At 40.1% G+C, this 22464-nt stretch overlaps 1 protein-coding gene across 1 annotated transcript in view; it reads left to right on the top strand.

The window, feature by feature from the left end:
* LOC124723043 (E3 ubiquitin-protein ligase HERC2) overlaps nt 1-22464 on the top strand; it is an 819840-nt gene that overhangs the window by 720173 nt on the left and 77203 nt on the right. The window contains exons 76-77 of the mRNA XM_047248222.1: nt 16508-16789; nt 21995-22202. Coding sequence (XP_047104178.1) covers nt 16508-16789; nt 21995-22202 — 490 coding nt within the window. The remainder of the gene's footprint in view (nt 1-16507; nt 16790-21994; nt 22203-22464) is intronic.

The following is a 22464-nucleotide window of genomic DNA, read 5'->3' as shown; positions in this document are numbered from 1 at the left end:
GGAACCAAGGGCTTATGTTCAGTAATAAGGTGAAACTTGGAGCCTTACAAAACACATAAAATTTCTGGAGAGCATAAACTATGGCTAGAGCCTCTTTTTCCACCTGAGAGTAACATTTCTGGGCCAGAGTGAGATGTGAGAGCAACAGGTCATTCAGAGCCATTGATATATCAGTGCACTAGAACCATGCCGAGGCCATACAGTGAGGCGTCAGTTGTCAAAATTGTGTACTAGTCTGGAGAGACCATAGCTAAACAAGGGGACGACTTTAAATTTCAACATTTGAAAAGCACATTTGCAATCCGGGGTCCAGCAAAGGGTACATTCTTGCGTAACATGACATGCAACGGGTGGGCCAATGTGTCCACGCCTGGCAGGAATATGTGGTAGTAGGCTATCTTCCCTAGGAAGGCCTGAAGCTCCACCATGGATAAGGCATAGATGTAACAGCAGTCTGGCAGATGGTGAACCCCATCCCGCAATACCCCAAATGAACAGTACAAGATTGAAAAAACTGAAATTTCGCAATGTTACCCATAAGCCTGCAGACTGTAAGACAGAAATCAAAGTGCGCAAATTTTTCAAGTAATAGGCCGTGGAGGAGCCCATGACAAAAATATCATCCAGAATCTAAAGAAGTATTCAAATCCAGAACTCAGTGAGACTCTTTATCCACAGATACACTTCAGAAAAGTCAATTTGAGAAAAGTATTGCCCACCCGATGTTGAGTCTCATAGTGCTTTGAGTCATTTCAACCATTTTGAAAAACACTTAACTCAATAAACAACTTGGGAGAAGTCACAAGCAGTGCAGTCACAGGTTACATCTGTTTCCATATCTGGAGGAATCCTCGGCTAACGACACAAGGAGGCAGTATGGCCTTTCTTCCCTGAAGCACGATAAGTAGCCTAGTACTTAGGGCATGCCAAACATTGGTGCTGGAAAAAGCAGAAAGGACAAGATGGAAACAAAAAACGCCAACACTGGCATTGTGGTGGTTGTGGCTGCTTGGGCCTACCACCACCACTGTCACTTCGTTGTGCAAGCTATCTGTCGTTGTAGTGGTCACATCTTGTGACACTACTGCCACATCATCCCACAATTTAATTTGGTCACCCGCTGCCCAAGAAGCTTCAAAATATTGTTGCTTAGTTCCTGTCGTTCCCTCTGGAACATAGAGCCCTGACAAAATTCCTCCATCTGGTACAATTTCTAGCAAGTCTCTTCACTTCACTCCAGGTTTTCCCATCCTCTGCAGCTTCTCTCTCAATCGTCCTTTCCCACGTCTGTTTGGGACGACCACGTTTTCTAACTCCTTGAGGGTTCCAATCCGTACCCATCCTTTCAATAGCTTCATCTGGTTACCTCACTGTATGCCCAATCCATTTCCATTTTCTTTCTCTGATTTGTATATTGATTGGTTGCTGGTTTGTCTCCCTCCAAAAATCTTCATTTCTCATTATATTTGGCCACCTCACATTTAAAATATGTCAGAGACAGCAGTTGATAAAAACTTGGAGCTGGTTTTTGATGTTGTTAGTCACCTTCCAAGTTTCACAACCATACAACAGAACAGCCTTCACATTGCTATTGAAAAGCTGGAGTTTGGTCTTCTTTCAGATGTTCCTATTTCTCCAGACAGGGTACAGTTGTACAAACGCACTATTTGCTTTGCGAATGTGACTACGGATGTCCTCCTCAGCGCCTCCTGTAGTCGTGACTATACTTCCGAGATAGAGGAAAGATTGGACCTGTTCTATGTCCTCTTCATTAATGGCCAGCCTATTCGTGATGGTCGAATTTACTCGCATTTCTTTAGTTTTGCGAACATTTATCTTGAGGCCTGCAACTTCCAACTCTCTCTGTAACCTGGCCAGTTTCTCTTTGATGTCTCGATATCGTTGTGCCATTAAGCAAAGGTCATCCCCCATTGTACATCTCTCTTCCTTCCCCCCATCACTCTCTTCATCACATGGTCCAACACCAACAGAAGTAGTGTTGACAAAAGAATACACCCCTGTCATACTCCTGAACTAACTTGTAAAGGCTCTGTTAGTTCTCCATTATGTAGTACTTGGCATTCATAGTCACCTGACATTTCCTTGATGATGTTAATAATCTTTATTGGAATGCTATATTTTGCAAGAGTATCCCACATGACTCTTCGATTGACATAGTCAAAAGCCTTTTCAAAGTCAATGAAGGTAAGGTAGAGGGTGTGTTGCCACTCCGCACTTTGTTCCAGAATAATTCTGAGAGTATTGATAAGGTCCACACAGCTTTGATGTTTTCTAAAACCTGCCTGCTCTCTCCTCAGTTGTGCTTCCACAGAATCCTTAATGCGATTTAAAATGATCCTCGAAAGTACCTTACTTGGTATTGACAGTAGGTTAATGCCCCACCAGTTGTTGCAGTTAGTAACATCTCCTGTTTTAGTTATTTTCACGATAATACCTCATTTCCGATCTGTTGGCAGTTTATCCTCTTTCCATATCTTCTGTAAGAGGATGTGCAATAACTCAACAGTGGTGTCCAAGTCTGTTTTCAGCATCTCAGATGTTATATTATCTGGTGCTGGAGCCTTCCCATTCTTGATCTGCTTCAGTGCTATCAAAATTTCTGCTTTCGTGGGTGCATTTACACCAATGCTGGTACTAGGATCATTGTATTCCGTTTATGCTTGTTCTTCTACCTCCCCACCGAGGTCTCTATTTAGAACTTCTTTAAAGTGTTCCTTCCACCTACGTGATTGTTCTTCATGTGTAGTTAGTATCTCCTCTTTCATATTCCTTACTGGACGGGTCCTCTGGAAGCTTTTCTTTGAGAGCATCTTAGTGATATCATATAGTTCTTTCACATCCCCCCCCTCTGCGCTGACTGTACTGCTCTATCAGCCTGTTCATCTATCTATCTTCTGTGGTCTCTTCTCCCACTCCTTTTCACTTCCTTATCTGCTGCTCTATAATCAGCTTGTGCCTGTGCTTTTTGTTGCCTGGTCCTGCTCTGATTTACTCTTCCCTCGGCTTCCTTCCTATGGGTGATTTTCCTCCAGGTATGTTCAGGCATCCAATCTCGCCACAGCTGATTTTTAAAGCCAAGTTGTCTCTCACTCATTTGCACAGAAGCATTCTTAACTTCTGTCCGCATTTCCTCCATGTCCTTATCCTCGGCCATCTCAAGTTCCAGTGCCTGGAATCTATTCCAGAGTTCCAGCTGGAACCCCTCAGCTATCTGTTGATCTTTCAGTTTACCTACATCGAATCTTCTATTCCTTGGCTCGAATTTCTTTTTGGAAGCCACAGTCTTCATTTGGAAACTGGCAGCAATAAGATGGTGGTCGCTACTTGCGTCTGTTCCTCTTCTATTCCACACATCTTCCAGGCTCCTCCTGAACTTCCTGGATACTGCGATGTGGTCAATTTGATTTTCTGTAATGTGATCTGGGGATACCCATGTTATCTTGTGACATCTCTGGTGAGGAAAGAAGGTGCCTCCTATTACAAGGTCATGGCTCATGCAGAAGTCACTAAATCTTTCCCCATTATCATTCATTTCACCCAAGCCATGTACCCCCATTATCTGTTCCAAACCCTCATTGTTATCTCCCACCTTGGCAGTTATGTCTCCCATAACAATGAGGATATCTTTCTTGCTCACTTTCCTTACAGTTTCTTGTAGCAGGTAGTAGAATTCCTCCCTCTTCTCAGTCTCTGATGTCTCTGTGGGGGCATAACATTGGATAAGCATCACGTTTCGGACCGTCATCTTAAATCTGGCAGTCATGATCCTGCTGGACACAGGTCTCCATTCTAGAAGGCTCTTCTTTGCTGCCTTGGTCAACAATAGCCCAACTCCATCCCAGTGTTCCTCTTCCTCTTCACATCCTGAATATAAAAACGTAATTCCATCTAATATCTGCATTTCACCAAACTCTGGCCACCTCACTTCACTCAGTCCCAGGATATCAAGCTTATAATTATTCATTTCCCTTATCACTTGTGTCAGCTTGCTACTCTCCCTCAAGGTTCATATATTCCAAAAACCAGTTTTCGTTTTCCTTTTCATGCCAAAATATTGTGCTATTTGCAAAACTTCTACCGACAGAGGGTTTTCACAGAATAAAGCCTTCTGGGTATACTTCCTTGTCCCTAGCTAAACAGATTATTGTGTTGCTCACCATAGAGTCTGCATAAGAGTCATTATGAGCATCAGTAATTAATTGACACTTACGCCCAAGACCGTGACGTTCATCTGCTCTGATCCTGTATGACTGGTTTGCTTTCTTGCAACATCAGTAGAATCAGCTCGCACCGCTGTGACATCCATTCATTTGCAATGGTGGTTGTACAGATCAAAAGTAAGAGCTGTCGGTTCTTGTAAAGAGGCTAGCTGATGCCGTAATTGATACACCGTAGATGGAATCTGCAAGAGGAATAAGGCATTCTACAAATTCGAGTCTGTCACATCGAAAGCCAAAAAATGCTATCTGAGTCTTTTTTCATAAGCTTCCCAATCCTCAGATGAATCATCATATGGAGGAAAAGTGAATGGATAGACTGGTGGAACGATACCCTGTCTGTTAATAGAAGCCGACAAAGTGGTCACTACCAAAGTAATCGTGTAGTAACCATGTAATACATGAAACTGATCCAAGTAATACAAATATGATTTTATTCATAAACCTCCGAAAAATAACACAGAACAATAATACAGTTGGTGGTTGATTTAAATACACATGCGTGGTGACACTGCATTTGGTGTACTCGCACTCACATGCACTGGTATGTGCAGCAAATATGTATAATAGATAATAGATGTTTTATGTGAAGTTCACCACTTCGTTCAGAATGAAGATATGAACAAAAATAAATTACACTACTTGCTGTGAATTATTTTTGTATTCCTCAGATCATTGAAGTGAAGTGCAAGAAGAAAATCCTTTAATAAGTTTCCACTCCAGTTGTTCACTATTAAAAATATGATGGTTTATGGGATTCTGCCCAAATTGCAATAGAATTAGCAATTTATTTTTGCCTGAATTGTTAACCTTCTTCTTTTGAAGAAGCATCATCAGTTGTGAGTAATGGCTACATTTCTCTTCTTGGCAGGTTTAATTTTGTTATTTTGTTAAAAACTGTATAATTTGCACTAACTCGCCTTGGTAACATGTTACTGCACTAGCTGTTATGATGGAATCTATTAACAGTGTGTCTTGTTAAATAACCAACTGGTGACAAAAATTTCAGTACTGCATGGAAAAAAAAAATTTTTATTTATAGCTACTGCTCTATCAACATGGATAAGGAAGTTTTGTGTATTAACCATATGGCAAAATACTCGTCTCTTTGCATGCTTTAATTTGCCAAAACCTTATTTTGATGTCTTTAGCTGTTTATGATATACGATGCATGGTTGTGAATATGTCTCTTTTGCTCTATTGTGGCATGGCAGGCAGAGCTGAGTGTCGTACATAAAATCCATTTTCTCATGATTGGAGGTAAATGTAGAACTCTTTCCAAGTGTAAAGAAAAATTATATATGTTAGCTAAATTTGTTACACAGCTGTGTATGATTTAATATGTGCCAAATACTGAATCATAGTGACCATTATTTTTCATTGCAAACTATATGAAGTTTGTGCAGGATGTTACTTATACGCAAAAAACACAGTAAGTATGACCGTTCATGAAATGATAAGCACTTCACCAAGAGGATGATGTATAAAACTGTAAATAACAGAAAAATCATATTTTTTTACCAAATAGTTTCTGCAAAATCATTTGGGAATGATTGCAGGGCATGTCAATTTTGTCAATGGAGCATGTCATCCACCAGCTTTGCAGGCCCTGGCAAATGACATGTCTTTCATTCCAGCTCACCTCCAAGCACATGTCTGCACTATTCAGCAGCACCATCTGGCTGTCATTGTGTGCTGTCTCATTAGATAACTAGGGCATATTCTCTGTACTGATTCAGGCCACCTCACAAAAGCCTCTGCTATGCATGTAACCTGCTTGGTTTGTGCATGCATTCATACTCTGAAGGACTGTTGCAGAATTTCAGCGCAGACAATATTGCAAAATGAAGAAGGCTGTCATCAGATGTGTTAGAACCTTGTATTACACTAAGAACTCTCAGAATAAAATTGAATTAATATGAGCAGCTGTAAAAAAAAAAAATGTAAGATCCATAAAATGATTACCTCTTGATGAGAAACAGTCTTCAAAAAACCATACATCTCATAGCAAGATTTTACAGAATTATGAATAAGCACAGTTATATCTGGAAGAGGAAGCCTTGAACTATGTGTTGGAAGCAATTGCAATATTTGTAGAACACAGAAGAGTCTCCAAACAAGTATCTCTAAGTAACATGTATGTAAAAACAATTGTTTAATAGATTTTTCCATAAGACAGTAGAATCAATTGTACAACTTTAAAATACTCACAGCATTCAGTTTGAAAGCTAGAGTCAATTTTTTCGTAAAACTCATTTTTGTTTCAAGTATTATCAGAATATGCAACAAAAAGAGAAGTGTGATTTTTTTATCTTCAGATGATGTCTTAGGTTGTGAAGTATCGCTTAGTGAAGAGGCTTTTTTTTCTTTGATTCACCCATTGTGTGTGAATTTACTCTTATATTTCTTTTGTTTTACCTATTCTAGTATTGATCTTAAACCATTTATTATTCTTGTTTCTACACCTCATAACTTTTTCCTTTCATTTGTTAATACTTAAGCCAAAGTTTTCATTATGCAATGTATTTCATACAGTGGTCCTTGTAGAGCCCCCTCCTTTCCAGACATTGCAGCAGCCTGCAGGCTTTAAAAAACATTAAAATGAAATGGTGTTGATGTGTTGGCCCTCAATTACATACCCTCAGACTCATAGTTGAAATATTAAAAGTTCTGGCTGGTTCCGTTGTCTAGGGACTGGGATATGTAGTTGCCGCATTACAAACCAAATACTGCTGAGTCTACAGTATACAATAAGAATATACACATGAATCGAATGGTCAAAGTTTCCTATCTCTTGGCAATTTCGAATTTTAAATGCAGTATGGAAATTTATAAATGAAAGACTGCAATTAAATAAAATCTGCAGGTACTATCTTAATGACTTTAAATGATGAGTACGATAGTAGAAGTACTTTTGAGAATGTGCTATATTTCTGCAAAACACGTATTGGTGTCGATGGTCCAGCAATTAAATAAAATATAAGTTGAATTACAGGGAAACAATAGATTCCTACTGCGTGTAATTAGTTATGAACGACAACATAGCTTGTGAGATATTCACTTCTAAACGCATACTATGTCTTCACTGTAGTAACCTTGGAAATCTCACAAGTTCACAATTCCCCACTCAAAAGTATTTCTATCTCTTGCAACCATGTGAAAACCGCTCCACACTCCAAGTCTGTCTCGCCACCATTCGTCCGTTGTGCTGAACATCCAGCCTCTCCCCATTCATGAGTGCTGTGATTGGCTAGAGCACTCCCACCATGTCTTCAAGCCAACACACATTCACAAACATAATGAAACACATTTGAAATACTGGATTTACATTTGAATAAATTGATATTAAATAAATATTCCTACAGCTGGACCATAAACACGCTCTAACACACATTATTAAATACATAATCAAATCAAATAAATATATATCAAAGGAATAGAAACAAAAGGTAGGCCAGTAGCCTAAGGTCTGTGCTTTCTAAAACACAGTAAATATTTAACCAATTTCTTCATGAATAGGATATACTGGATACAAACAAAGACAGGTAAATAAATATATTTATAAACATGCTGCCACCGTTTTTTCGTGTAACTGTGGAGTACTTATGGCCTGACAGGATTGATAGTAATCGGCCTCTTTGACCTCCAATATTTCATGTACTGTTCAAGTTACATGCCTGTAATTTATACTAATTTAGGTTTACACTAATAGCTTTCTAAAGGCATGTCAATCAATGAAATTGGATGAACCATTTGGATTTTGGAAATTTGTTGCTGGGTGTTACTAGTATAATTTACCGTCAGATACTAAACTTTAAATTAATAAAGATATTGAAAATCTGATTACACCATCAGAATCATCGTGCAAATAATAGTAATGTACATGTTTTTTTTTGAGGTATCATGATTCATCTGGCTACTTTTAATTTCTATACGAACTGTGAAATGTGTGCCATGATGGTTTCACAAAGTCCGCCATCTTTGGCACTCTCGGCATACAAGTCTCTTTCATTGACACAGCATCACCATGGAATTCCCAGCCACACGCTTGGGCTGGACCCTTCTTGCTTTGGCCAACATCCGGCACCACGTGGTCGGCCTGCCGAGCGTCCCATGCGGCCACGCCAACTCTGAACTTAGAATATTTCCAGGGTGCCACCTCACTAGCCCCTTCTGGAAATATGAAATTTTTTTCCCTTGTCTGTATGTGTTTGTTCCTGCCTGAAAACTGTGTTATGCCTAGATCAACACTTGTTCAGCAAATAGTAGTGTCATTGAAGATAATATGACACAGCTCATGTTACTTCCTTTTTTGTATATCTTTGTGTTTATTTGGTTTGTTTTTTATATCTATTGTGAATTACTTATATGTACCTATGGGAGTAGCTGCAATATGCCAGTTTATATGGTCAAAAGTTTTCTATAGTTATTGAGAAAATATCCTATCTGTTCTTAAACCCCTCTCTTTTGCTAAGTGCAAGACTAGATATATTTTGAAAACATCTTTATTTTTTCAGAAAAACCCTAATCACAATTTAAATGTCCAAGATACCAGATTCATGTAGTGACAATTCAAATAGTTCAAAATATAGGTCCAGTATTTTTAAATTGCATCATACCTTGCAGATATCTCTTTAACTGCTGCTCTTTCATCGAAGTTAAAAATCTGTGAGAGTCTTCAATGTGGCTACATACTTTTTCATTGTGAATAATTGCATGTTTTACAATACTGCTTAATTCTTTCCCGTTTTACTACACTTAGAGTACTACACTTGAGGTACTTGGTGTTGACATTTGGCGAAAAAACATCAATCAGATATTTAGATAGCATGACATTTATTTAATTAAAAATTGTTAAAGGTGAACATTTCTGTGAGATGGTATTGAATTTTTTTGTTTTTTATTTATTGGAAATGCACACATGCCGTGTAAAGGATTACATTCACATTACTTGTCTTTGTTATAAGCTGTGATGGATTTCTGTATATTCCTGCATTTTATAATATGATATAGGTCACAAAATTCCAAGCGCGCGCACGCGCGCACACACACACACACACACACACACACACACACACACACACACACACTCATCATTTGGTTCATGAAATACTTTGTTGCAACACACCTTGTGGTGTAAACCATGGGTTGCCAGTCTTGTCATCACATTTCACATTTCATGGTTAGCTTCCAACCAGGTCGTGTCTTGCATGGCATACGTTGCATAGAAGTCCTCTGGTATGTTGTTTCTCTTCTCATGCAGATCTTGTAGAAGCTGTTTGAAGTTGGCACTAGCTGGGAGTATCAGCTCGCATCTTAAATCCTCTATCAGGAAGGTCTCCCTGGTAAGCTCGTATACTAGTCTCGATCTTGAGTTCTGCAGCATTCCTAAAATTCTCTTCAGGTATCTAACCTTTACTCACTCCAATTCTTCCCGCTGTTTGTATGTGAGGTATTCTCCCACTGATTCCAGGCCATACATCAGATCATGTAGTATCTTTAGCCTAAAAAGGTCCATAGCTGTGCTGATCGATATTTGTGTGACGTTTATGATTTCATTCATAGCTATAGTGGCCGCCTCTGCTCTAGATCTTATATGTAGTCTGAAACTTTTTCCCATTTTTTGGATTGTGATGCGTAGATATTTTAAATTCTTAACCCTCTTGAGTGGTTTACCACTGCAATTGATGTTCTCTGCTTCAGTGAGTCTTCCTCCTTTCCTACCAACTCCATCTTCTTTTCATTTATCTTGATGTCATTTTGCTCCGCCCGTTCACTAAGTGTGTTTAACGCTACTTGTAGTTTGTCTACATCTGTGGCTATAATGGCCATGTCATCAGCGTATATGTATTGCTCGTTCCTGCCATTCCTTTCATGACACCGTGTGTGAGGACGTTAAACAGGATAGGGCTGAGTGGATTGCCTTGGAGATTGCCGTTCGTCTGTGGCAGCCAGTCATATACCCTATTCCATCACCTATCTATATGTGGTTTCCTGCCAGTATCTTTGATATCAGGGTTGTTTTACTCATTCTTCCAATTAGTTCCTCCAGTTTGTCTATTAAAACCTTCCTGTTGACCAAGTCAAAGGCTTTTCAGTAGTCAACAAAAACCACATGTAGTTTTCCTTTGGGTCTTCCTATTGTCTGTTTTATTTGTTCCAGCAGGTTTTCTACTGCCAGGTCGTGGACTGTCCCTTCCTAAAACCAAACTGCTTCTCTGGTAGAAGGCATTCGAGCTTCTCTACCAGCCTTTTGCAAGGATTCCCATTAGGAGTTTGTGGCGTGGATTCCAACGTTATTCCTCTGAACGCGTTTGGGTTCTCTGTGTCTCCTTTTCCCTTGTATAGTAGACTGATTGTTGACTTTCTCCATTCACCCAGTATGCTTGCTAGTTTGATACAGTTTTTTAGAAGGGAGGTCCATATCGGCAGGTATTTTTGTGCTGTTTAAGTGTTCGTTTCTTATTCCATCTTCTCCTGGTGCTCTGTTGTTCCTCATTTTCTGTATTGCATTTGCAATTTCATCTGTGGTAAAGGTCTCTACATCTACATCTAAATTTACATTTATACTCTCCAAGCCACCCAACGGTGTGTGGCGGAGGGCACTTTACGTGCCACTGTCATTACCTCCCTTTCCTGTTCCAGTCGCGTATGGTTTGCAGGAAGAACAACTGCTGGAAAGCCTCTGTGCATGCTCGAATCTCTCTAATTTTACATTTGTGATCTCCTCAGGAGGTATAAGTAGGGGGAAGCAATATATTTGATACCTCATCCAGAAACGCACCCTCTCGAAACCTGGACAGCAAGCGATGCAGAGCGCTTCTCTTGCAGAGTCTGCCACTCGAGTTTGCTAAACATCTCCATAACGCTATCATGCTTACCAAATAACCCTGTGATGAAACGCACCGCTCTTCTTTGGATCTTCTCTATCTCCTCTGTCAACCCGACCTGGTACGGATCCCACACTGATGAGCAATATTCAAGTATAGGTCGAACGAGTGTTTCGTAAGCCACCTCCTTTGTAGATTGACAACATTTTCTAAGCACTCTCCCAATGAATCTCAACCTGGCAACTGCCTTACCAACAATTAATTTTATATGATCATTCCACTTCAAATCGTTCCGCACGCATACTCCCAGATATTTTACAGAAGTAACTGTTACCAGTGTTTGTTCCACTATCATATAATCATACAATAAAGGATCTATAGTGGCAGGGCTGTTTGTTCTGATGCCATTTGTGATTATTAGATCTATTGTGGTGGCTCGGTTATGCCCTATGAATGTCTAGTCTTCCTGTGTGTTGTGTACTGTGAAGCCCTCATTTACTAGATATTCTCATCAGCCTGTGGGGTCCTAGATTTCTTAATTGTGGGTCTTGTTCATTTTGAACAGATTACTTTTCGTATGTGCTCATTCCATGTTTCCATGGGGATGTTTGGCTGTATTTTCTGTCTTTTCAGTCTCAGAGCTCAGTATGGGTCTACTTCTACCTCTTCTACTATTTTCTCTTCTTGTTCTTCCAGGTGTTGCTTTTCTTCATTCTTATTAGGTCTTTGTATTTCCTCCGTTCTCGTTGGTATTCTGCAGTGGTTGCGCTTGGCATTTGTCATCTAGTTTTATATAGTGTTTTCAGTGTCAAGTTTTCTTTCCTTATAGCATTCTCTGTCGAACCATTTCCTCACTCTCCTATTTGTATCTTGTGTGGTGGCCCCATTTATTATATTTGATTTGAGCTATGTAGCAGCCTCATCAAAATTTCATGCCCATATTGCTCTTTCAAACTTATCTTTTTCTGTCATTTTCCCTTTAATTATTTCCATGTCCAGGATCTTGCCAAGTGTTACTTTTCACCTTTCTTCTAATCTGATGGTTCTGTCATTTTCTATATTTATTTATACTGGAATGTGCTTAAAGATGACAGCTGCTTCCTTTTTCACTATAGTGGCAGGGCTGTTTGTTGTGATGCTATTTGTGATTATTAGATCTATTGTGGTCAGCCATGATATTTCTCAGGAGCAGATTCAGAACTCCCCTCAGGCTCTCTATGTTCCATGTTGTTATGTTAGTCTCTGGGTGCCGGGCCTTTAAACTTCCAGGGTTGCCGAAAGGGACGGCATATTGCATCTTCTGGCCAAAAATTTCCATCATGGACTAGTTCTAGCTCTTGCAGTGGAATGCCTATTTTAAAAAGCTCTGCTTCCTCATTTTTCGTTCATTAGATCACAGCATATTTTCCCTTTTACTCCGTTTTCCTTCAGGTATTCTGTAATAGCTTTCTCTGTCATATCTTTGTCCAGTTTTCCCATGTATAGCCAGGCACTTCTTTCCGCTGCCTTTATTTTGCTTTCCCCTTGTATTGTTCCCATTTTTCTTCCATTTGTTTCTTTTCCTGTCTAGTTTTCCCATTGTCTAGCATGTCTCTTCCCACCTCTCACCGCTGTTGTCCATTCCCTCTTCGGATTCTCTTGATTTTTTTCTTCGTTTACTGGTGTTCCAGATTGCCCTGTTGTTTGTTTCCAATCCCTATCTTTTATTGTACTTGTTTCTGCATCACCAGGTCATTCCTGCTGTCCCCTGCACTCTTGCCTCAGTACCTTTGTCTTGGTTGTACCATGCGTTGGGGCTGGTTCCTGTCTTTGTGTAGCCATTGTTTTTATTTCCTCTTTTGTCATCATCTTTATCGTTTGTCAGACTTCCATACATATGCTTTATCTGTTGGTTCATCTTTTCTATTATTATTGCATCTATATCTTCTTCTGTTCATGTTTGGTGTTGTTTGTTTCTTTCCGGGTCAATTGACTGGCCACTATGTGTCGCCACTTCTTCTTCATTGCCACTAGTCAGTCTTTGTTCATCACTACTAATTGTCAGCTAATCCTTTTGTACCTCAGAGTTGCCGTTGTTGCTTCCAAGTGTCAGGGGCTTGTCCTGCTATTGGCTTGCTACTTGGACGTTCTGGGGTGTGGCCGAGAGATGTCGCTAGTTGTTGCACTGTGAAACTGTCGTTTCTCTCTGGAGCTACATTTATTCCATTTATAACCTCTTCTGCATGTTTTACTTGAATGTTATTCTTATCTTCAAGGGCACATGTAATTGTTTGAAAATACTCACGAATGATGTTCACTGCTTCCTGTAGTTGTTTCTTCATTTCTTTTTTCATTTATCCTCCTGCTTCTGCTATATTTTCCACACTTTTCAGTGCACTTTTAAACTGTCGCTTGCCCTCATCTGCCATCATACCTCATACATTTTATGAGACGAGAGAAAGTCTGTGGAGATAACTTTTAGAGCAGCCCGTTGTTGTATCATCCATATTTATATATTAATGAATAGTCTAGTTGAAAAGATAATATATAATTCATAGATGCAAACAGAAAAGTGTACAAAAATGGAAAGGTAGACATGAACAATTCTGCTAAAGTTTAATGACGATATGGCACCAGTTCTGTGCCTGCATAAATTTCCTTTCTATCAAAATTTCTAAAATAAGCCTGTATAATTTTTCGTTCTTTGATAAAATTTTGTCGTGATGGAGATACTAGCAGCCAATGAAGAAAAAGTGCATTTTGCCAAACAAGTGACAGTTAAAAACTGTAAAATCATATAATTTTTTGTAGTGGCAAGTTCGAGTGCTATGCAATGGCATGACCAAACAAGTAAAGCAAGTAGCCCACTTTGATTCATTATAAAGCTACTAGGAAACTGCAATATATTTTAGCAATAAACTGCATATAAAACACATCTCTAGCTTTTCTTTGAAAACTGCTCAAGTGTAGGGACCACTTCTCAAGTTGATGGGTCCTCATCAACTTTTTTATTTGTGTACAAAACAGAAAATCTGTCATGGTGATCAGTTTGTCACACACACACACACACACACACACACACACACACACACACACACACAGAGAGAGAGAGAGAGAGAGAGAGAGAGAAGGTGGTCGGGGGGGGGGGGGGGAGGGGGAGGGGAGGAGAAGATTATATTTCCTGAATCAGCAAATTCCTGAATAAATTAATAAAAATTAAATGAAAATGTTCAAAAATCGTTTTTAGTTGTTTAGTTTATGTATAGGGGCCACAAATACAAATAAGGAGCCATCCTTGCAATGCACTATCTACACACTGAATGGGAAGAACATGCAGTTTGATTTACTTTTATGTAGCTGTATGACGCATATGTCTCACTATCATTGGAAGCATGTATACACATACATGCTTTTGTATGGGTATCTTATGCTGTCCACACAACCTCAATTGCTACTTCTTGCAAAAATATATTGATTTTTAAATGTTCTGGTAATCACTTCCCAATGTGGTTATAGCACAATTTTTCTAGATATTTGCTTTTGAATAGCTTCTTCTGTTAGTTTAGTACTCTGTGTAGTTTGCTGTAATACCTTTGTAGGTTAAGAATAATGCAAATTTTAAAGTAAAATGCAGTCAGTTCTTGGACATGCTTGTGAAGAGAGAGAATTCAATCAGACACTGTGTTAAACATATCTCTGTGTAACATATGAATTTAATGGATTATGTACATTATATTAATTCTGTTGGCTTGTATGTGCAACACTAGTCTGCCAGATATTTTAATCTCGAGTCAGTAATATATAAAATAATGATCAATGGTGGAATAACATTTAACCAAATATAGTAGTTTTTACTTACTGTTTTAAAATTAACCAAGTGCTAGCCTGCAATATTGCAGTGCCTGTGTTATTCTGATTACAATGCAAAGTTCCTTTGGACAAGCATGGATGTTCAAAGGAACAGGCACTATGGTGACTACAGGCATTATGAAATACATTAAATGAATTCTCAGGTGTGAATAAGGACAACCATCAGCTGTACAATGGAATGACAACAATGAAAATTTGTGCCAGACCAGGACTTGAACCCAGATTTCCCTGCTTATCACGAGTGGTCAGCTTACCAATTCGCTATCCGTGCACAACTCATGGCCAGACCCAAACCTCCATATGTCATCAATCAGGTTTAGACTCATGGTTGATGACATATGGAGTTGTCTGTGTAAAAGGTATCTACATAAAAAAATTGAAACAAATTCTAAAAATAGAAAAAAATTACAGGTATAGTGCACAAAAGCAGATTGCAGTTTTATGGCCACATACAAAGAATTAATGAGTCCATAAGGATGAAATGGAGCTTTGATATCTTTGACTCATAATTGAAAATAAGACTGCCCTGGTACTTAACTATCAGAAAAGACTAAGAGGAAATCACATACAACTGGAAAACACACAAAACTGAAATGAACACAGTTCGTATGCCATATTTGCAGTGTAGTCACTTTTATGGTTCCAAGACGACCGGTTTCAGCAATCTTATATTGCCAACATCTGACCTTATGGTACTTGTTATAAAATTGCTATGTTACGTGACATGAAGTCAAAGCAAAGCATACAAGGCACTTCCCACATATACCTGTTGTGATAGAAATGCAGTTGATAAAATCCTCATATCGTCCATGCACGTTGGTGAAGAACATGATTCTCACAGGCTTACTGCACAGTACTACATTGCTAGGGGAGTGCTGTGTGGCAAGCCATTGAGGATCATGTTCACCACCAACATGCATGGATGGTACAAGGATTTTATCAACTGTGTGCATTTTAACAACTGGATTTTTATCAAGACATGTATACGTGGGGAGTGCCTTTTATGCCTTGACTTCATGTAATGTAACATGGCAATTTTATAACAAGTTCCTTAAGATTATGTGTTGGCAGCATAAGATTGTTGGAACTGATCATCTTGGAACATTAAAAGTGTCTACATTGTGATTATGGTATATTACGTGCATTCATTTCCGACCATACCAATCATACCACAGCACAGCATGTTTACCTTCCACAAAACTGAAACATCGTTGCAACAACTAGAGTGCCATTTTGGTTTTTCCTAAGTGGTGCCAGTTGTCAGATTAACACCATGATAGACTCAGAAAATTTATGAAAAATGTATGGCTTAAATGGAAAAACAATAAATGAGAACAACTGTCCTAGTAGTTGTAAGCTTATCATGCCCTTGTTGGATGACTAACTAACAGAATAAATAAATAATAACTACACCATTTGCAGAATGGCAAGAGTTCTTGTTGTCGTCTTAATTTTTATTATTTTTGTACATTTTCTGTAAGTTTACTTTTTATGCAGTGTATTATAAGTAGTATTTTTACTATGGAAAATACTTTTGACTTTTGCTAGTGTCTCTGTCTGGTGTGCTCTAATTTAATATTTTCTGTCCAGGCAAAGAAGATTACCCAGGTTGCTTGCGGATCTGCACATACTTTAGCTTGGAGTACAAACAAACCAGTTTCAGCCAGCCGACTTCCACAAGGAACACCACTGGAATACGATTTAGTGAGAGATTTGCCACTTCCTGTGCTTCGGAACAGGCTTTTACTACTTCATCATTTTTCAGAATTGTTTTGCCCTGTTGTTGCAATGTTTCCTGTTGATGGTGAAGGCAGTCTTGACAAACTAAGAGGAATATTAGTGTCTTCAACCAAAGAAGCAACATTTAGAAAGGTAAGTAACAGTATCTTTATATCCACATCAGTACCCAAGTCATATCTCTTATCCACAACCCCCATTTAGCAAAAAAAATCAGTATTTTCAGACTCAAATTTGTGATTTTCTCTCCACTTCTTCTGCATATACAACTTCTGATCAGGAATCATTTTCACTTGTTCAGTAAAATTATCCTTTCTTACAGTTGTGTGACAGTTACTTGAGTTTCAGATATCTGCTGCAGTTGATATGTTGAGCAGTTTCTATAAAGTATTACAATTTTGGCTTTCCTTATAATACAGCTTGTTTACCATTCACTTCATTGTCAAATAATTTGAAGGTCCATGTAGACATGAGTCACTATTCAATATGCTAAATGCACCTGATTGAATCTCTGCCAAAACAGCTAGAGTCTTCGTTCGGTTGGTGGGGTTGTGCAGGTGTGTTCTTAAACAATAGCAAAAAAAAAAAAAGTATTAGGTTATATCACTGTCAAGTACAATGGTGGCTTAGTCAGCAAGAAGAACAGCAACAATAATAACAACAGGAGCAGATGCAGGCATTGCTAACCCAAAGTACGGACTTGCTTCATGCTCTTGGCTCACCACCGGGGTAGGGGGGATATGCCCAGTATTCCGTTTTCTGTGCCACGCCTTCCACTCCTGCACTCCTAATGCTGTTTTCCAATATTGACGAGTTGATGGGAAGGTGGGAGAATTACCTGTGTCAGTTCTTGCTCCACTAGCAGGTAGAGTGTATTGTTGATGTCGAGCAGCACAGATTTATACAATAGTGTCCAAAATTTGAAACTCTTCACTGAGCTCAAGAAACTTCCCTTTGATGAGCTTTGTTGGTTGCTTGCACAGTATTTTGGCCATCAATCCTATGTAGTGGCAGTTTAACCAGCACTACAAGTGCCCTGGGCAGTCATATATGGCCTGTATCAATGATTTATGGAGCTTCTCATGCAAGTTTTCACTTTGAGTGATTCAAATGTGCTACCTCTTATGTACACTTGCTAATTCAGGACATTATTGTCAGGTTAGCTCCTGTTTACAAGGTTTAGACTAGGGCATCAACCTTGTCCAACTCTTCTGTAGCCAACATTACCCAAATTGCAGAATCACGTGAGCTTACGGCAGTAAAGGATGTTCTTTGTGATAACTGGGTGTGTATAGTAAACAGACCCTAGTGCCCTGTGGGATACCCCAGGTTGCCTTGCCTCCCACCGAGTCATTATATGTTGCTGGTGTAGCACAAGCACTGTCCATCCTTGCCCGTGCCAAATTCGGTGGGTTGATGCCCCTTGCAGTGTTGTAATTCCTGCTAGCAGTGTTTTTTGGGTTGTCAGTGTCATTCTCTTTCTGCTCATTGGGCGAGTCAGCACTCCTCTCCTGACTCTCGTTTGTTAAATGTCTGCCGTGACTACCAAACATATGGAGGCCATATGTGGATTATGCCAGTGGATAGGCAACTATTTGCGACAGTCAAGAGGCTATGAGTCAGTCATCGGATGCCTCGGTGTTTTCACTGGACTCTGGGGCTGTCTCTAACATCGCTTATGTTGCCCCACCGTATTTTGCTGATCTTGGAAGTTGATGTGTGGGTGGTCGAGTGCTGGTAGACACAGGAGTGATGGTCAGCCTCATTGCTGCTTGTGCAATGCTTACCTGCAGATGCATTGGATGTGGTTTCTTGAACTTTCCTGGTCCTCATTATCCCATTTGGGCTCCATCTGTTTAATTGCCTGCCTTTTTTAACCTCATCAGTGCAGAAATTTACCAACATTATTTGGAGCAATTGATTCAGGTCATTCCATGTTGTGTCAATCATCTTGGTGTTATCTGGGTCACATGCCCTACTCGAAAGCAGCATTTATGAAACCTTCAGTCAATTTTTTCCAATACCACCTACAGAATGACCTTTGTTGTAAGCTAAAGAAATGCATTTTTTCTGTCTGAAGGTGCATTATTTGCAGAGCTTAGCAAAGATGGTCTTGTGCCGACAGATGAACACATCAGTGCCATTGTCAACCTACCGGTGGCCAAGAACCAGAAGGATTTTTGGATAAGTTTTCGTATTATGCTCAGTTTGTTCCCCAGGCTATGCACATATGACAGCCTCTTTACTGGGTTTACCTGAAGGTTATTAAGTTTGTCTGGTCTGTGGTTTCTTAATGAGCTTTTCACTCCCTGAAGCATCATATGTGCTATGCTCCCTGTCTGACTTGCTATACACTGGTTAAACTTTTAACCCTGGCCAGGACACATACCTGTATGACATTGGTGCCTTCCTGTCCCATCAGAACCAGGTGGCACCAAACAGCCCATCACTTACGCATCAAAGATGCTTTTTGCTGCACAGTATAATTATTTACAGGTGTAAAAAGAGGTGCTAGCTGTTATTTTTGGGATAAAATGTTCAGTGTCTTCCTGTATGGGACTAGGTTCCCTTCTCATCACCAAACACAAGCCATTGGTTTCCTTATTTGGCCCTTGTTGCAAGCTGACAGAGAGGACCGCCCACCAGCTGCAGCAGTGAGCCCTCTCTCTCAGTAACTATTGTTCTGACATTCGTTACTACTCCATTGCCCAGCATGCCAATGCTGATGCACTATCATGGCTATGGTTGGGACCTGATACGGAAGTTGATCAGCAGAAGGATCTCGTGTTCACTTTCAATGAGGGCTTGTAGCAAACCCTGTCAGATTTTCTCTCGTGAGAGGGACAGGTTGTGATTGTTGGTGGTCAGTACATTGTCCAATTTCCTGTATGTAGCCAAGCTGTCCTCCACATTCTCAACTGCCATGGTTCACATGTGACTGGTTATTTTTGCCATTGAGGGATTCCCCAGGACCCTAGTGTCCATCAGCAGTTGGCAGTTTGCGTCACAGGAGTTTGAGAACTTTCATGTTTGCAATGGTACCCAGCACCTTACTCTCTCTCTGTTTAACCCATCAGCTAACACAGCAGTGGAGCACTTCATGCACACATTTAAGACCTGAATGAAGAAACCCATGTTTGCCACCACCCATGATGATGTGTTGTTGAGGTTTCTGGTTACATACCAGGCGAAGCCTGTCAGCGGTTGCAGTTTGGTGGAATATTTACATTGGTACTAGCTCCAGGTCTCCTAGATTTATTGCACACTTGAGTCACATGCCGTAGACCATCGTGAACTGCTGTGTTCTCCTCCCAGGACTACTATTTCTGCACACTGTTTTGGCTGGCAGCAGGGCTGGCTACCGGGTACCATGGTGAGCCACAAAGGTTGGTGGTTGTTTGTGTTGGATGTTGGTAGGGAGCAGCTGAAATGCCGTGCAAATCAGCCATGCCCCCAGCCTGTTGGGACATCACCACCAAGGTCTGCTGGTCTGCTAGGCAGCAGATTGAGTCACAATGTTATTCTGAGGCAGGGCTCCCAGTTGGAGCAGCATGCTTCCCTGTTGCTGCTGCTTCGCTGTCCTCCCATTGCATGCAGCAGCAGCCCCCAGTGAAGCCCACACCTATGCTTGAGGATGTGGAGCCCATGGATTTTAATCCTCCTCCTCCTCCTCCTCCTCCTCCTCCTCCTCCTCCTCCTCCTCCTCTTATTCCTCTTCCTCTTCCTCCTGCTCCCCCCCCCCCCCCTCCCACCTCACTGATAGAGGTGGCATCATTTCCACCAGTGGACTGCCCATTACCCCATCCTCCATATCCTTCTACCCTTCCAGTGGATCCATCTGCATTGGCATTCCCTCCTTTGGTGGTGTGTCCATTGTCAGGTTTTCTAGGGGCCTCTCTGACCATGCGCCAGAGGTTGCGGCTGAAGCCCAGTCATTTTTAGCCCTACATAGCCTTTTCAGGTGGACGGATTTAGTATCCCTGTCAGCAGACATCACAATGGAGGTGGATGAGCTGGCATGGGTAGCACAGTTGGATAGTGCAGAGATCTGCAATGGAGGATGCATGTGACACATGGTATGGGCAGACCCACTAGCGCAGGTGTTTACGTGCGGGCGGCAGTAGGCCGGGCAGACCAGCGCTTACTTGTAGTTTGACCAACACAGACCTCACCTAGCATATCATGCGTGTGTTGTGCTGAGTGCTTAGCCATTAGCCATCTGCACCAGCCACACGCTGAGTTCTTCCTGTCCAGACTCTCTTCTTACTTTAGATTGACTCTCACAGTTCATTCATTTCCCTCTCATGGGGTTCTGTTCCCCGCTCTTGTCAAACCACTGTCGACATGCCAAGTATCCACACCTGTCATGTAGTGAAGCAGCATTGTCATGCATGTGCAGATACTAAACTCAGTCTCTACTTATAATGCCACTTCCTAATTTAATCTGTTCTGCATTTCTAATAACACTGCCCCAATAGCTGGAAGTCCATACCAGAATCTCTGTGTTGATATATTCATTTGGGTGACTAATACCAAGACAGTGTTCTGCAATAGCAGATTTCCTCACCTTTTAAAAATGTGTGTCATGCTTATACTCTATACAAGATTTATACGGTCCTGATGGTCTGATAAATGTACAAAATGCCACAACTGTCTTTGGTACAGCAAGTGTTTACAAAAAATTTTGATCATTTGTCCAGTAACATAAAATGTACGGCAGATAACAGAGCAAGCTTTAAATCTAACCTAAATTCATTTCTCCTGGAAAACTACTTCTGTTCCGTGGACAGATTTCTATTTATATGTTGTTAGCATGTTAAAAACCCACTATGTTGTTTTTAAGTGTAGTTGCCTGAGTAGGACTAAAAAATAATGTGAACACTAATCATGTGTACATAAACCAACTCACATCTTTTTGCCAGAGAAATCACTCAAATGATTTATGGAGTATCTAACTAACTTCAGCATATCCCATGCAATTGTGGTCTGCCATACATTGGTTGGCTTGTCAGAAAATAAGTGAACTGCACCTATGGTGTGGGCTGCTGTTACAGAATGAATATTTTCCCTGTTGTTTTCAAATGTTTGTATAAAACATGACATCATATTAAAAATTATGCTATTTCTTGTCCTTTAATGTCTTGTTAGAGCAATAATCCATACTATATGTTGAATTAGCCATATTATTAATAATTTAGTGAAATGTTGTGGAATTTTAAGAAGTAGTGTCAACCTTTGTTTTTAGACAGAAGTATAATCATGATGCTTCATTCACACTGAAACTAAAAAAAAAAAAATTAAAAAGAAAGTAAACTGTATGACACTATACATTAATTTCAGGTTGTGCAAGCAACAATGGTTCGAGACCGACAACATGGTCCTGTTATTGAACTGAATCGTATACAAGTAAAGAGATCACGGAGTAAAGGTGGTCTTGCAGGAACTGATGGAATAAAATCTGTATTTGGCCAGATGGTAACAAAGATGTCACTGTTGACACAAGAAGCATTGTTCTTACCACACCGAGTGTGGAAAGTTAAATTTGTTGGTAATTTTATTTACATTTAAATATTTCTCATAATTAGTCTGTGTGTACTTAAAATAATATTTACCATAGTAGTATGATCCCAATTTCCCACAAATTGTTTCCTACTGTTACAAGTCTCCTCATTTATTTTTTGGTCAATGTTGTGTTTTCGGTGTTTATGCTGTCTCTTCCCCCCCACCCTCACCACCTCCCCACACTACCAATTACCCATATCACTCTTCCACCCATCGTCTTATGTGCATCATCAGTTAAATTTGAGGTC

Source organism: Schistocerca piceifrons, chromosome X (genome assembly GCF_021461385.2).
Source record: "Schistocerca piceifrons isolate TAMUIC-IGC-003096 chromosome X, iqSchPice1.1, whole genome shotgun sequence".
Taxonomy (NCBI): Eukaryota; Metazoa; Arthropoda; class Insecta; order Orthoptera; family Acrididae; genus Schistocerca; species Schistocerca piceifrons.
This window is presented reverse-complemented; position numbering and strand designations above follow the sequence as displayed.